At 38.3% G+C, this 17743-nt stretch overlaps 1 protein-coding gene across 1 annotated transcript in view; it reads right to left on the reverse strand.

Moving 5' to 3' along the window:
- DPYSL3 (dihydropyrimidinase like 3) overlaps positions 1-17452 on the reverse strand; it is a 154112-nt gene extending 136660 nt beyond the window's left edge. Inside the window, exon 1 of the mRNA XM_001378626.4 lies at positions 16644-17452. Within this exon, the coding sequence (XP_001378663.1) occupies positions 16644-17030 (387 nt within the window). The 5' untranslated portion in view covers positions 17031-17452. The remainder of the gene's footprint in view (positions 1-16643) is intronic.
- Between the last annotated feature and the right edge of the window lie 291 nt (positions 17453-17743).

Raw genomic sequence — 17743 nt, forward strand, 5'->3', positions numbered from 1 at the left:
TCCCAAAGCTTACTTTTTACATTTATCAAACACAAGGTTACTATAATAATTTACTATTATGTATTGCACATTTACTCTATTTCACTGATCTATCATTCAATTTCTTAGCCAGTACTAGATAGTTTTAATAATTAATGCATTATTATACAGTTTAAGATCTGGGACTGGGAAAGCTAATACTTTCCTGGCTCAGTGGAAAGAGAGCCAGAGACAGGAGGTCCTGAGTTAAAATATGAGCTCAGGTACTTCCTACCTATATGACTTTGAACCAATATTTAGTATTGATTCTAAGGTGGAAGGCAAGGGTTTAAAGGAAAAAAAGGCCTAATACTGCTAAACCTCCTTCCTTTACACTTTTTTTCATTGATTCTTTTGATATTCTTGATCTTTTGTTCTTCAAAATGACTTTTGTTATTTTTTCTAGCTCAATAAAATAATTTTTTGGTCATTTGATTGGGATGTCATTGAATAAGTATATTAATTTAGGTAGAATAATAATTTTATTATATTGACTCAGCCCACCCTTGAACAAGTAATATTTCTTCAATTATTTAAGACTGACTTTATTTGTATAAAGTATTGTATATTTTTATACAGTTCCTAGGTTTGTCTTGGCAGTTATTCTCCTGGATACTTAATATTGTCTGGGGTAATTTTAAATGAGATATTTCTTGCTAGTACTTCTTGTATGGTTTGTGTGTGTGTGTGTGTGATATATAGAAATGCTGATGATTTATGTTGGTTTATTTTATATCCTGATACTTTGCTAAAATTTTTTTTCAACTAACTTTTTAGTTGAACCTCTAGGATTTTCCAAGTATACTATCACATTATCTTCAAAAAGAGATAGTATGATTACTTTATTAACTATTCTGATTACTTCAATTTCTTTTTTCTTCTCATATTGCTATTGCTAGCATTTCTAGTATAATATTGAATAATACTATGATAATGAGTAAGGTTTTTTCACTCCCAATCTTACTAAGAAAACTTCTAGCTTATCCTTGTTGCAGATAAAACTTGCTAATAGCTTCAAATAGATGCTTCTTATTATTTTAAAGAAAAATCTATTTATACCTATGCTTTCACGTGTCTTTAATTTAGTAGTTGTATTTAGTAAAAAGCTTTTTGCATCTATTGATATAATCATATGATTTTTGTTGGTTTTGTTTTTGATATAATCAATTAGGTTAATAGTTTTCCTTATATTTAACAAGCTCTGCTTTATTGGTTTAAACCCTGCTTGGTCACAGTGTATAATCTTTGTGATATGCTGTTGCAGATTCCTAGCTAGTAAATTTTATTTAGTATTTTTGCATCATTATTCATTAGGGAAATTATCCTATAATCTTCTTTCTTTGTTTCTAATGTTACTTATTTATGTATCAACATCATATTTGTTTCATAAAAAGGAATTTGGTAGGACTCCTTTTCTTATTATTCCAAAACATTTATTTAAGATTGGAATTAGTTGATCTTTAAATGTTTGGTAGAATTAAATTGTAAATCCAAATGGTCTTGATGCTTTTTTTCTTCAGAATTTCATTTATGGCTTGTTCAATTCCTTTTTCTAAAATAGATTTATTTTGATATTCTCTTTCCTCTTCTGATGATCTGGGTAGTTTATACTTTACTAAGTAGTCTTGTATTTCATTAAGTTATTACATTTATTGGCATATAATTGAGCAAAATAATAATTGTTTTAATTTCTTCTTCATTAGTGATATATATTCACCCTTTTCACTTTGATATTAGTTATTTGGTTTTCTTCTCTCTCTTTTTAAATTATGGTAACCAATGGTTTGTTTTATTAGGGTTTTTTTTTCATGAAACCAACTCCTAGTTTTATTTATTAATTCAATGGTTTCCTTATATTACTATTTATTAATCTCACCTTTAATTTTGGGGATTTCTAATTTGATGTTTAATTGGAGATTTTTAACTTGTTCTTATTCTAGGGTTCTTTTTTTAATTGCATACCCAATTCATTCATCTGCTCTTTTTCCTATTTTATTGATGTAAGTGCTTAGAGAGATAAATTTCCCTCTGATTGATGCTTTTGCTACATCCCATTAGTTTTGGTATATTCTTATCATTATAATACTTCTTAATAAAAATTATTTTTGTTTCTATGACTTATTCTTTAATCCACTCATTCTTGAAGATTAGGTTATTTAGTCTCCAATTAATTTTAATCTGTTTTCATGTTCCTTTAATAATTGTAAGTTATTACATTATGATCTGAAAAGGATGCATTTAATATTTTTGTTTTTCTGCATCTAACAATAAAGTCTTTATGCCCTAACATAAAGTCAATTTTTATAAAAGTGTCATTTGTCAGTGAGAAAAAGGATATTCTTTTTTGTTCCTATTCAATTCTTTCTAGATGTCTATCTTATCTAAGATTCTACTCATCTCTTTGACTTCTTCCCCTTTTTTTGGTTAACTTTATGTATATCTGAGAGAAGGTTGAAGTCACCCATTACTATAATTTTGCTATTTCCACCTGTAATTCATTTACCTTTTCCTTTAAAAATTTGGATGCTATAGTTTTGGTGCATATATGTTTAGTATTGATATTACTTCATTATCTATGGTACCTTTTAACATAATGTAGTATTCCTTTTAATTTAAACTATTTTAGCTTGAGTTTTTTCTGAAATCATTATTGTTATCCCTGCTTTTTTTTTAAAGTATAGACCAAAGAATAATAAATTCTCCTTAAGCTCTTTCATTTTTACTCTATGTGTCTCTTATTTTTAAATGCATCTCTTGCAAACAACCTTTTGTGAGATGCTGGTTTTTTAAATCCATTCTACTACCTATTTCCATTTTATGGGTAAGTTTGCCCCATTCATATTCAAAGTTATAATTACTGTTTGTATATATTGTGACATTATATTTTTCCTCACTATTTATCCTCTCTCTCTTTATACCTTATCCCTCCTCAAAAGTCTAATTTACTTCTGACTACAGCCTCTCTAATCTGCGCACCCATCTAAGAGTGTTTCCCTTATCCTATCCATTTGCCCTCCTCTTTCTTAATGCTCACACCCTTCTGAGAGTCCTCTTATCCTATCCTTTTATTCTCCTATTCCTTTGAAATTTAAGTGTATGTTATTCTCTCTTTAACCCAGCACAAATGAGAATAATGTTTGCATACTACCCAACCTCTATCCCATTATCCCCTCCACTGTAACATTTCTTATATTCTTGTTTCTTTTGCATTAGATAATTTGCTCCATTTTCTCTCTCTACCCAATTTTATTTTTTAGGATTATTCCATCACAATGAACTCAGCCTCAAGCCTTCTATTAATATATACTCTTTCAAACTACCCAGGCAATGATAGCTTTCTTTAGAGTTACAAATAGCAATTCCTCCATATAGGAAGTAAACATTTTAACTTTAAGATCTCTTAGAATTTAGTCAGTCTTTTTATCTTTACCTTCTTATTTCTCTCAATTTCTGTAAATCAAATTTTCTGTTCAGTGCTGGATCAAGAATACCTAAAAGTCTTTCGATTCATTAAATTTCAAATTTTCCCCTTGAAAGACTATATTCAGTTTTGCTTGATAGGTTATATTTTTGGTTGCAAATCCAGATCCTCTGCCCTTTAGAGTATCACTCCATGGCCTTCAATATTTTAATGTAGGAGCTACTGAGTCTTGTGTTATTTTGACTGTAGCTCCACAATATTTAAACTGTTTATTTCTGGTTGTTTGTAATATTTTTTTCTTTTCCCTGGTAGCTTTGAAACTTAGCTATAATGTTCCTGTAAGTTTTATTCGGGGTACTCTTTTAGACATGTTGAGTGGATTTTTAAAATTTCTATTATACCCTCTGGTTCTAAAACTTCTCATCAATTTTTCTTAACAATTTCTTGAAATACAATATCTAGATTCATTTTTTAATGATAACTTTCAGGTAATCCAGAAATTCTTATATTATCTCATCTCAATTTGGTTTCTAGATTGGTTGTTTTTCTAATGAGATATTTCATCTTCTCTTCTATTTTTTATTCTTTTAGTTTTGTTTAATTATTTCTTGATGTATTATGAAATCATCAGCTTCCCTTTGCCCAATTCTAATGTTTAAAGTGCTATTTGATTCCGTAGGTTTTTGGATCTCTTTTTCCAATTGGTTGACTTTTTTTTATCAGATTTCTCAGGAGAGAGGTAATGGGCTAAAAGTGTGCAAATATCAGATAGGACCAATGTGCTCATTTGTTTTGGGCAGCTAGCTGGGTGGTGCAGTGGATAGCATGCCTGGCCTGAAGTCAAAAGGACTTGTATCTTTCTGAGATCAAATCTGGCCTTAAATACTAGCTATGTGACCCTGGGCAAGTCACTTTACTCTGTTTGAATCCATTTCTCTAAGGAGAAGGAAATGGCAAACCACTCCAGTATATTTGCCAAGAAAATCCCAGTTGGGGACATGAAGAATTAGATGCAAATCAGCAATTTATTCATTGCAAAGGAGAGCTCCATTTAGGGGCTGAGTGCAAGTAAGTTAATGATAGGTAATTGATATAAATATATATATATATATGTATTTTAAAAATCTTTAACAATTTTAAAAAATCAAATGCCTAATAATCTGGGGTAGTTTTTATTAGTGGTCAAAAATTACAGATAGCCTTTTCCCTGAATGTTATACTCATTCCATTTCCTCTCTGAGCAAAATCCAAATAAACTAGGGCAGGGCACCAATAGCTTTGCCCTAGGCAGTGAAAATTTAGAGGGTGCAAAAATTTAACCCATGAACTCCTTTGACAGTAACCATGAATTAACAGTAGCTGATTATCTCTGACTCTATTGAATTTGACTTAATTACATTTTTAATATTTTCATATCATGAAATAGGAAGTTCATTAAAGGTCCTGATTTATGCTACTTGTTTCATCTTGTTTTTGCTACTTGCCCTAGTGGCCAGTATTGCTGGTTTTGACTCTGCCTCTTTAACCAGGTTATATCAGTAAACACCTCCACTTTGGGTTTGCCCAAAGACACATCAGACTTCAAAGAAAGCACATCTTTGACAAGTCTACTTCTCCTCTACAAGTTCTCAATCACAATTGCACATCTACAGACCAATATTTCTGTTATAGGTCTCGAATTTTTCTTTCAGTAAATAATATTTTATGATTGATGGGCTCAACAGTGTGTTCTCCATTTTTAACTCAATCTCTTATTATCTTAACAATTCCAAGAGGAATTCTCCCTTCATCTCTGACTATTTTTTTTTGCTCTGCCTTTACTTTCTATCTTTATCTTTCAAAACTTCATTTCTTTCCTTTACTAGAGCACTGCGAATTTTTGTTCTTGTTGTTCTGACCATTTCCTTTCCAATAATTTAGATCCTTTCTGCTGGGTTCCGAGTTGGGTTTTCCTGTCATTGTTACTTCTGTTTTCCTCGCCTCCCCACATTCTTCTTCCTCTGTTCATTGATGTTTCCTAAATTTCATACATGTTCTGGATTGTTCTTAGTCCTTATCATGTTTATGTTTACTTCCTGAATTTCCCATTAATCTTGAACATTAAAATGGAAGTAATGTTTCCTGCCTTTTTAAAAATACCATTAAACCTATTTCATTAAGATCTTTTCAAAATTAAATCTGACCACCCTGGTCTTCTGTCTTATATACTGGAACATCAGTGAATTTAAGAACTAACTTACTTATTTACTTTCTTCCTCTCCTTTTCTTTTATCCTCCATAAAAATCATTCCTCTTCTATATGCCCTCTCTCTCCTTTCATCATATGGAAATTCTCTCTCCTATTATCATAATTCATTCCCATCTTTTGCTCACCACTTCTTTTAAAAAATCCACTCCATATGTAATTTAATTGTCCTGTGCAACAGTTATTAAAATCACAGGATGGCTTGGAGCAAACCATCTTTCTTAAAATCTTTTTTCCTTCCATTTATTTTTAAACCCTTACCTTCCTTCTTAGAATCAATACTGTGTATTGGTTCTAAAGGAGAAGAGTGGTAAGGGCTAGGTAATGGGGGTTAAGTGACTTGCCCAGGGTCACACAGCTAGGAAATGTCTGAGGTCAGATTTGAACCTAGGACCTCCCATCTCTAGACCTGGCTCTCAATCCACTGAGCCACCTAGCTGCCCTCTCCATTTATTCTTTAACACCTTCCAGTGTTACTTCCATAGGCTCAGGGCTGGAACAGACCTAAGAATTCATTTAGTCCAATTCCCTCATTTCATAGAAGGCAAAACTGAGATTCAGAAAGGGAAGCATCTTGCTTCTGGTCATAGAAGTATTCAGATAAGGGAGCAGGATTTGAACCAGGATCCTTGACCTCTAAGCACACTGTTGGTTGCAGTGGCCACTTCTCTCTCCCTCAGTTGTAGGTGACCCTGTGTGTTCTTTTTCTTTTATGAACCAGGAATCTATAACCCTGACCCAGCTTCCTTGAGCATTCTCTATTTCCCGTTTTTTACCTAATCTAGACGCCTTGTAAACAAGCTAAGTTTAGCTTCCCCTTTTTCAAGGCTCCATAACTTGGGTCTCCATTTCCTTCTGTAAGACTGATATTTACATCCCTATTTTCTACATTTAATTATGGTTAGCTATGGGAATATCCTGGAGGAAAGCTAAACAGGCTTCAAGGCCAATTCTAAACTAGTTTTCCATTTGCACTTTTGACTCACAACCATGGTGCCAATGGAAAAAGGTCTGGGCTTGGAGTCAGGAAACCTGGGCTCATTTTCTTATTAAATGTGTGTCCATGGTAACCTAACCTCTGTAAGCCTCCGTTCCTCCTATGCAAAACTGGGCTAAAAATGGTTATGCCTACTTCATAGAACTATTAGGAAGAAAAAGTGTTAACCTTAAAGTAGTTGAGATATGTGATCTGTTAATTACTTTTTGTCATATTCCTGTCTCCCCTAATCCTATTTCTTCTCTTTCCTCTTCGTCAAGGCCTGCAGGGTAACTGTCTGTTAACCCCTCTATGTTTAACTTAAGAGATTTTATTGGAATGTTTCCTGCTTTCACCTTTTTGCTGTTTAATTCAAGAACATCTCTCAAGTAGAATTTCTTTGATAGATAAAGAGGTTTTCCCCTGATTTTTATAAATATGTGCATGCATTTCCTCTTTCTACTCTTCTTTTTATCTCCACTTTTTGTGCTTTTCTATGATGTAATACACATTATATTCTTATATCCAACTCACCCTCAAGCCATCTCCCCAAGATGTCATTGGTCCTCTTCTAAAATGAAGGACAAACCACAACAAAACCACTTTCTCCCATCAATCCTGCTTCTAGCCTGGCCCCCAAAGCCCTCCTCGAAGAAAGCAACACTCTGTGGAAGAACCGTCCATCCTCAATCCCACCAACCCACAACCACTAAAAGACAGGGAAGATCAGTGACCAGCGATGCCCCCTGGCCCCAGGGTACCAGCCCTGCTTCCAGGGTGTCCCCTTGCTCCTCCCTCCCCAGCCATCACTCTGGGGAGCAGCTCTTGGGGAGATGGGACTTTGTTAGCACAGTCACTAAAGTCCTTGGCATTGTAAAATGGTTCAACATCAGAAACGGAGATGGTCTCATCAATGGAAATTGTATTAAAGACACATTGCCATCTGCTTTTCTGCTATCCCCTAAGGATGCATGAGCCTTTCCAACTGACTTACAACTGGAATAATATTTGTCTCCTGATAAAATATGAGCTCCCTGAGATCAGTGAAGGAGCCATCCTTTCTTTATATCGATGCTTGGCATGGTACTTTGCATATAAGTGCTTACTAAATGTCTTTTCATTCATTCCTTCTTTCATTCTCCAGTCATCTCCCTTTATATTATTATTCTTTAATGGGTCCTTTTGGCCCTTTGATCTGAGCTGGGATCATTTTAGACTTGGAAAAGCCTTTAGAAATCATCTAGTTCTATCCCTTCATCTCATGATGAAAAATGGAGAGATGAAAGCCAATCTCTGGGGTCAAACAGTAAAGAGCCGAGCTAGGATTCCAACCCACATTCTCTATCCTGGAACATGTGTTCTTTCCACTAGATCATGTCTGGTCAATCCTTGATTTGTCCCCTGGATCACCCTGCTAGAAAGAACAGTAAAGATCACGGAGTCCAACCTCCTTGTTTTATTATAAAACTTAGTCCAACCACCTTGTTTTATTGCAAAATAAAGATAATAACACCTACCTCACAGGGTTATTGGGAGGATCAAATGAAATGATGTTAATAAAGTCCTCAGCAAGTGCCTGGAAAGTACTTAATAAAGGTTTATTTCCTTCCCTTCCCTGTTTTTGCAGATGAAGAAACTGAGGTACATAGAGGCTATTTCACTTATTGGGGATTAACATAGCTAATTCTTGTCCAAGACAGGAGTAGAACCTGTTCTTCCAGAGCCTAGGTCTCCATCCACTGTACCCCCATTGATCAATGTTGCCTCCAGCATCTTCTGCTAATCACCTCCTCTCAGGCCTCACAAAAGGCTGCTCCTGCTTTGTCCTTTTACAGCACCTGGCAGCCTAAAGTATGGCATGCTTGATCTAATCCATTGCCAAGTCCCAAACTCCTGGGAGCTGGGATCCCAGCTCTTATCCCTAGGCTTAGCATACTGCTTTGCAGTAGAAGACACTAAATAAATATATAATTTATATTACATGTTAATAGATCATTATACTAAATAAATATAAGTAAATGAAAAACCTAAGGTTCCAATTGCAACACTTATAGGACTTCTTGTTATATTTACAATAAACCTTCCTCATTTCTCAGCAGAAGAAAAGAAGATCTCCTTGCCACATTCGATAGCATCTTGTCACACCCTTTTCTATGATCTTACCTCCATGAAAATAGCATTTAGAATTTGTTTTTAGATACTCAGGTTGTTTCATTTCTACACAAACTGGAGTTTTAATGTATTCAGAGGGGTCACTACAAAATTGTTCCAAAATTCCGAAAGTAGATTTCCTGGAATTTGGTTCAAAAGGCATCGTGCATGATTGTCTCAAGGCAAAATATAAGCTTTTCAGACTCGCATTGAAGGCCTTCCATAATCTGTCTCTAAATGACCATCCCAGATTTATCTTACATTTTTTCTCCTTTGGAAGTTTCCTCAGATTAAGGGTTGCTCAATCTCATTCTATTCTTCCCTGACACTGTTCATTTATAGAGGCTGTCCTGTCCCCATGTCTGAAATGTACTCCTGCCTCCTCTCTGTCTGTTAAAACTCATTTGTTCTCTCAGGGCTCATTTAAAGTACCACTTGGCCCATGAAGTCCTTCCCGATCCCCAGATGATGGCATTCCCTCCCTCTTCCAGTTTTCCCAGAGCCTTTTGTCTGGCTCTCTCCAAAATGCTCTACCTTGTTGTCAAACTTATTTGTGCATATATTGTCATCTCCCCATATTACATTTTAAGCTCCTTGATTATAAGGACTATGCTGGCTTTCATCTTCCAGACCCCTTTAAGTGGAAAAACATTTATTATTATTATTTATTAACATTTGCTCAAAAAAGGAAAAATTTTATTTATTTTATTAATTCATTTATTTAATAATTAAGAAACATTTGTATCTAGTCATTATAATTAAATAAAATAAACATATATAATAAACATTTATTGTGTTTATTAATTCATTTGGATCTCCTGTTAAATACTGAGGGTTTGGACCAGATTTCATTCTTACTTTAGATGTTTATTTCATTGTTTTCATTCACAATGATTAACTTTATGATTTAATTTAGCAGTGTTTTTATATTGATTTGCATTGAAATATGCTGATGACCTAAAGAAGAATTAGAACTCCTTTATTTTTGCAGTATGAATGATGATAGATATGCTTAAACACACACCTACAGACAACACATTGAATGTGTTCCAAGGACTCAAGCTATGATGAATGTTCTTATTACAGTGTCTCTGTGAAGATTTTGGTTTATATCTCTTGTACACCAAACCCTTAAAACAAATGTTCTCTTGAATGGAACCTTATCGAGTCTCACACTTTCACCTCCTTATTCATCCAGTTTTTCTTCATTCAGCCAACATCTATGAAGTGCCTACAGTTTGCAAGGTGAAAGAAAATCCAGAAAGAACTGAAACAATCCCTGCCCTTGAGACACTTCCATCCTCTACTGAGGATTCTCCTGTTTATAATTCACCTAATAACTCTTAGAACATCTCGGAGAGCAATGGACCAGATCTAGTGAAGACCAACTCTTTCCCTCCGCCCCATGATTCCAGGTATTGAAGAGTTTCTAGGAATCCTGTTTCCTAGAAATCTTTCTGGAATGGTCTGTTTCGTTGATGAGAGAGCAATGCCTTATCTTCTCTGTTTCTCCATGAAATAAAATACCACGAGGACACCCCCTTCCAGTAAATACCATTCTTCTGTGCTGGGTTCTCTGTTCTTAGAGAGCTTTTCCCATTGTCTCAAGAGAGCCTCCCTACCGAGATGCATTACAAGAAGCAGCAGCTACAAGACCGGGGACTGAAAAGCACACTAGGCAGTAAGCTGGCCAGTGTAAAGGATTACTTACAGAGTCATCAGCAGAGAGGAGAAAAAGCACCACCTCCCCCAGGGACCATTAATTTGAGGGAACAATGCCAAGCGCAGCATTACTTAAAAGAAATGTCGGTTATGCCCCTCACATACATCCTGTCCGTCGAAACCAAATCCTGGAAGAAACTGCAAAGGTAAACCTTGAAAAGAGATGCATGCTCCCCCAGGTGATGGTGGCGGAAGGTTAAGGAGCCTGGACTCTTTCCCTAAATAGACCACTGTGTGGCCTCCAGCTGCTCCCAGACCCCAGAGGGATATTGCCAAATTCTTGTGTCTTCCAAGAGTTTCGATGCCATTAAGTAAATAGGCTTTTATGAGCCCAAAGATTCATCTCGTGCCTTAGCTCTCTCCCACGGACAAAAAAAGAGGGGACTTTGGAGTCCACTGATTTCACTTTAAAACTGTTGAGGCTAAAGGCAAAGGCCAGGGGCGTCTGAACAGAGGCCACTCTCCTATCTGTCTCAGCCTCCTCCCTGAGAGAGCTCCTAATGGCCCACCAAGAATCGTAACCCAGAAGTGACCCGAGGACGGTGAGGGAGGGTAGGAAACACAGACGGGAAGATTATGGCCCCTCTGGGTCCCTGTGAAAAATAGCAAGAGGCCAAAAAGATCTCCGTGGTGACGGTGCTTCGAGATGCACCTTACATTTGTATCTTCCCAGCATTACTTGTTCTTTGCAGAAGCAGTGCGATTCGAGTGTGATTAAGAAAAATCAAGCACGTATTGACATTCCCCTTTCTGCAATCTGTTCACTATTAGGGAATGTCTATGATTTTGGCAAGAAATGAGGAGAAATGTTCAATTTGCATTTGGAATTGCTTTTTTAGGCACTTCGTGTAAGCAGTTATAAACAAAGCAAATATGAATGGTCTTTGTATGAATGTTTTTGCTGAGATCTGAAGGTATGAGCTCTGAAAAAAAATCCACCAAGTTAGAGCGAGGGTCAAACCCTATCTACAAAGCTTAAGATCCATCTCCTGTAATCAGCCAATGAAGATCTCTTTGTAGTTCATAAAGGCAGCATGGCATGCATAGTAGACAGAGAAGTGGACTTGGGAGCAAGGAAGATGTGAATTCAAAGGCTGCCATGTATGACTATGGAAATAATGCTGGGTTCAGAATTAGGTGATCTGGGTTCAAATCCTGATTTTCCCATTAGTGACACCGAGCAAATCACTTCTTCAGCTTCCTCTGGTTAAATTAGAGAATTAGACTAGCTGACCATTCTGTATCACAAAGAAATAATAAAAAAAAAGGGGGGGGGACCTACTTGCACCAGAAAATATTTTTTTTTGCTGCTCTTTTTGTAGTGGCAAAGAATTAGAAATTGAGGGGTTGTCCATCCATTGGAGAATGGCTGAACAAAGTGTGGTACATGTGAGTAATGGAATACTAGTGTGCTATAAGAAATGATAAGCAGGATGCTTTCAGAAAGAGCTGGGAAGATCTGCCAGAAATGATGCAGAGCAAAATAAGCAGAACCAGAACATTGTACACAGTACCAGCAAAACTGAAGGATGATCAACTGTGACACCTTGGCTACTCTCAGCAGTGCAATGATCTGGGACAATCCTGAAAGATTTATGATGGGGAATGCTCTCCACTCCAGAAAAAGAACTGTCAAAGTCAGATGGAGGAGGATCAAAGCATATGATCTTTCAGATAGGTTCATTTATGGTTTTATTTAGGGGTTTTAGTTAAATACGAGTGTGCTCTCACAGCAATGATCAATATAGAAGTATGTTTTGAATGGTAAAAAAAAATTAAATTAAAAGAAAAAGACTAGATGACCATTAAGATCATTTCAGGTTCTAAGTTTGTAATCTTCTGAGTCTAACTCACTTGATCTCTCTGAGCCTCAGTTTCCTCATTTATAAAATGGGTATAATGCCTCAGAGTATTGTCATGAAATTTAATTGAGATGATATAGGTTAAATGTTAGAAATGTCTATTGCTATTATTTACAGATCCAAAATATGCCAAAGGCTTTTAGTGATTTGATTTCTCTATGGTTCACTTACTTTTATCCTATGCTAATCTCCTTTTAGGTGACATTAGTTGCTCAGAGGAATGCCATAGACAGAATATCTGGATTTCAGCAAGATATATATATATATATATATATATATATATATATATATACATATATAATGCATGTATGTATACACATAGTAAGTATATATTAAAATGATATATATGTCTCTATGTATATGGTTTTTAAATATATATATTTTTAAACCCTTACCATTTGTCTTAGAATCAATACTAAATATCCATTCCAAGGCGGAAGAACAGTAAGGGCTAAGCAATGGGGGTTAAGTGACCTGCCCAGGGTCACACAGCTAGGAAATATCTCAGGCTAGATTGGAACCCAGGACCTCCCAACTCCAGGCCTGACTTTCTCTTCATTGAGTCATCTAGCTGCCCCTTTAGCAAGATACTTGACAAAAATCTCTTATAATCTTGTGACGAATATGAAGAAACATGAGTCAATGATAACATCCATGTGGCTAGATGAAAGCTGAATCCAATGAATGCTGATGAAGAGACTGTCAGTCTAAAAAGGCAATTTTTAATAGGTGGTTATAGGTATACAACAGGGCTCTGACCTCAGCACTATACTGTACAACATTTTTACTGATGATGGAGAAAAACACTGAAGGCAAATTTATCAACTTTACAGATGGCTCAAGGCTAAGAAGACATAACTAATACATCAGAGAACTGAATCACAAGTTAAACATATCTGGATAACCTGGAGTTATGGCCTGAAACCAGCAAAGTGAAACTTAATAGGGAGCAATGTAAAGTCCCATACTGGGGGGACTCTACAAAAAATACACTTTAGGAGAGATGGTTTAAACAGCATTTTGTGTGGCAAAGCCATCGAGGATTTACCTAACAATAAACACACCCAGGAGTCAATAGTGAGGCAGCTGTTAAAAATACTAATACCATTTTATTGTTGTTCAGTCATTTCAGTCATAACCAGTACTTCATAATAGCATTTGAAGTTTTCTTGGCAAAGACCCTAGAGTGGTTGGTCATTTCCTTCTCCAGCTCATTTTACAGATGAGGAAACAGAGACAAATGAGGTAAATGACTCGCCCAGGGACACACAGCTAGTAAGTATCTGGGGTCAGATTTAAACTTTGAACGGCGAATATTTTTTTACTTCAGACCCAGCACTCTATCCACCACTTTGCCACCTCACTGCTTCAATCCCATTTTGGAGAGCACTAATAAAATATCCAGGAATAAAGAAGGTGATCATCCTACTGTGCTCAGTCCTGGTCAGAATACTTTAAGAGAGTTGTGTGAGGTGTTGCAAACCACATAATAAAGGGGGCATTTATGAATTAAAGTGCATCTAGAAGAGGAAAGTCCAAGACAGGTAAGAATCTTAAAGTCATGCTCTATGAAGAATGTTTGAAAACCACGGCCAGAGACATTCTAAGCAAGGAACTGTGAAAGCTATGTGGAATGAGGAATGTCATTGGAGACACAGATGCCTGGGAAGGGGGAAAGAAAAGTTGGTTTTATGGTGAGAGCAAGGTCCTCCATTGAGATCCAGAGGATTCTGAGGGAATGAGAAGAAAGCCTCCTGTAAATTGGATGGACCTCCTTGGGGAAATTTATGGGAGGCCATGGATAGACAAGGGTCAGACAAGATGGACTATGTGCTACCCATATCAATGAGATCACTAATCTAATAGGCTATTGAAGTATTGATGGAACTGGTTAACCCAGGAAAGAGAAGATTGTTTTTGCCCTCTTCAAAAACCTAAAGAGCTAGCACCTAAAAAGGGATTACATTGAGTCTGCTTAGCTTCAAAAGGCAGAACTCAGACCAATGAAAGGAGGAAAGACTGCAGTTGAATTTAGAGGGGAAACTCTTTTAATGGAGCTATCTAGCTATGGGAGGTAGTGAGTTGTCTTCCAGTGTGTGTTTTTAAAACAGAGACTGGATGTTACCGAAAGGATTCCTTCACTGACAGGCAAATAGCCCCAGGTGACCTCTAAGGTCCCTTGAAACTCTATTAAATTGGAGATAATAATACAGTATTGTCCAGACTGCCAACTAACATTGAAGACTGACCCATGAATAACCATAGAGCACTGTATATCTTGCTGATACTTATGTCATATCATTATTTTTCAATTACTAACCAAAAGTACAGGGTTTACAAGGAAGGGGAAAGAAGAATTGTTAAGATTACAAGGAGTACATTTTTCTTTCCTTTGGTTACCATTCATCAGTATTACACAGATTGACCATAAAAGTCTGGCTCACACCAGAGGGTCTCAGTCAAAGGAATCATGTTAACTATAGTTTACTGACATCATCCACTACATATCTCATTCCTGGCAGCCAGGAAGTGAACATTTTCACTCCTGGCCAAATTAGACAAGAAGAGAAGGAACACTCATTTTGAAGACCTACTTTTCCATCTAGAAACAATTTGAAACCATTCCAAACAAACTAGGTTCCATTCCTTCTTTCCTCCCTTCCTCAAAGGAAAAGGGAGGGAGGATCCTAGAAAAATCCCAGAATTTTAAAGAGCAGAAAGAGGAGGGAAAGGTACTTTGAACTCCTAATATAGATTTACAATTATCAGTTGTGATTTCAAGTAACACTAACATCCTGTTTCTGAAATGGCAACTTTGAACAATCCCAACTGTAAATAACCTTTTCCCTGTGTTTTTCTTTTGCATTTTCTTTCATTTTGTGTGAGCTTGTCATATAAGAAATCCAAAGAAAAGGCCTTTGTCCCTCCTATTGGCTAACAATGGGTTTTAATGAAAGTCTGGAGTCTGTCTGGGCACTGGCTTCAATTTCTCTAAGGAGCCAATTTCCATTTCAAGTGATTATTCATAACAATATTAATGCAGAATAGTAAATGCAGTAGGTTTTTGCATCCAACACCTAGATAACAGAGAAAGAAAGCTCTGCTGGGCCAGAGTATCTGAATATATTTGTTTCTTTCTTCTCAAGCATCATTTTGAATTCTGACCCCTCCATCTGTGCCCAGCTTTTCAGGACATTTGACTACCAACAAAATAAACAAGAAACCCAGGGCAAGCAAGGTTCCTTTGGTGACTTCAGCCATATAAGTTTCTGGAAGGGTGGAAAATGCACACATACATTTAGCTTTGACGTACATGTGAGCAGCTGAGGACCGGACTACATCTCATTCTAGAGAACCTTTAAAAGGGTCTTTATTTTAAACAACTTAAATGGCTCCAGAGAGGTGGCTGTGTCATTCCTCACCCCACCCCACGAGTTCAAGTGCTGACCTCTCCACACAGTATACTTCCGCCAAACACAATCTGAGACGAAATGCCAGTTAAGATGTGTGAGGCTGGCAGAACAGTCTTAGTATTTAGCCTACTGTTTAACACACAAAAGTTTCCCAAGTGGGGAGGATGCTGCTCCGCCAGCTCCAGCTGGCCTGGGGTGTGCGTTGGGCTGGAGAATGGGGTGGAGGATCACTTCCCTCCCTCTTCTATTAATCCCTCGGGTACAGAAGAGCTCTTCTGAAGATTACTTCGGCTGCCTTCAACCCCATGGGTAGCCCTCGGTCCCAACTCCCCTCGTCCGATGTCCTAGACATCCCTTTGGGGGATCTGGAGGTGCCTGGTCTGGGGAGGCTATTTGTAAGTCGGGGGAGACAGGGAGAGCAGGAAGAATAGACTTTTTCTTGCCAGCAGAATAAAACCTAGCTATACTTCTCAGTCCAGCCCTCCACACCCATCCAGAAACTAGAAGATTGAGATGGGGGCAGGGAGAGAAGGATTCTACTAACTCCAGCTAGGAAGCCTCGTGGAAGAGGGTAGGGGGTATCCTCACTTCCCCTTCCCCACAAATAGATGGACGGAAACTTGTGTCGGGGGTCCGGAACTGAAAAGGGGAGAAAGGAGAAGGGGGAAGGAGTGGTAGTTAGAAGGGAAACCTCCTTCTCCTCCCGGAGGAGTCCGGTACAAAGTGAGCAGAGAAAGTTGCAGCTCAGTCTTCGGCCCCCGGGGCTGGGCTACGCTGCAGGGAGAGGAGTGGAGAGGGAGGAAGCAAGGTTGAAGTGGGGGCACCGCTTCCTTACCTTATCTTTGGGGTCGAGGTTCTGCAACACCTCCTTGCCCGAAGCGCTCCTGATCTCCACTCCGCTGATGGCAGGCGCCGGGTAGTCCCGGCAGTCCTCCCGGGCTAGGCTCCTCCGGGGGGTATCTAGATCAGCAGCCACCGGCCGGTTCCCCCCGCCGCCACCGCCGCCGCCGCCGCCTTGGCTGCTCCTTGGGGTCTTCGCCCCTCGCTGCCCTACGCTCAGGGCATCGAAATCCAGCGTCTTGCTCTCGAAGGCGCCCTCCACGTTGCAGAACATGCCCCCGTACTTCTGCCGGGGAATCTGGTCTGTGGTACCTGGCCTGGCCAGGTAGACCGGCAGATCATCCTCGTGGCTGCTGTCCCAGCCCCTCCTGCCCGATGCCATGGTTCCGGTGGGGGCGATGGGGTTCCCTGGGTAGCAGGAGGCTCTCTCCTCGCTAGAAGACGATGAGGGGCAGCGGCCGGCGCGTGCGGGGAGCAATAGCGACTGGAGCCCGAGAGAGAGGAGGTTTATGAGGCTGCAAACCAGAGGTGGCAGTGCAGCCCCGATTTCTGCTCTAGTCCCATGACAAGAGCGAGGACCCAAAATAACAGCGCAACATGCGATGGAGCCCTGCGCGGCACGCTCTGTCCCCCTTTCCCCCCAAGATCACGTATGCCCAGGCTTTGCCTCGCATGCACACAGCACGGAGCCGAGTCTGTCCCCTGCTCCCCTGCCCCTCCCACTCCCCTCTCACACACAGGCTGCCTCACATAATCCGAGGATTCCCAGCTGGAAGAACCATAGGTTCACAGAACTGGAAGAGAACCTCATAGGTCATCTAGTCCAGCCCCCCACATTTTGCAGAGGAGGAGACTGAAATCCTGAAGAATCAAACTACTTGCCCAAGGTCACACAGGTAGTGGAGTAGTGTTAGAAAGTGAGCTCTTTTCAGGACAAGAAAATATTTTTTTTTCTTTTGACAAAATTCTCTCTAAATTTTATTTTTTCCTAATTGTTTTTTTAAAAATATATTTATTTATTACCAACTACATGTCATAACAAATTTGGAAGGAAATATTCTTGCTTAGCTTTATATCATCCTCTCTTAATTTGGT

The sequence above is a fragment of the Monodelphis domestica genome, chromosome 1, assembly GCF_027887165.1.
Source record: "Monodelphis domestica isolate mMonDom1 chromosome 1, mMonDom1.pri, whole genome shotgun sequence".
Classification (NCBI taxonomy): domain Eukaryota; kingdom Metazoa; phylum Chordata; class Mammalia; order Didelphimorphia; family Didelphidae; genus Monodelphis; species Monodelphis domestica.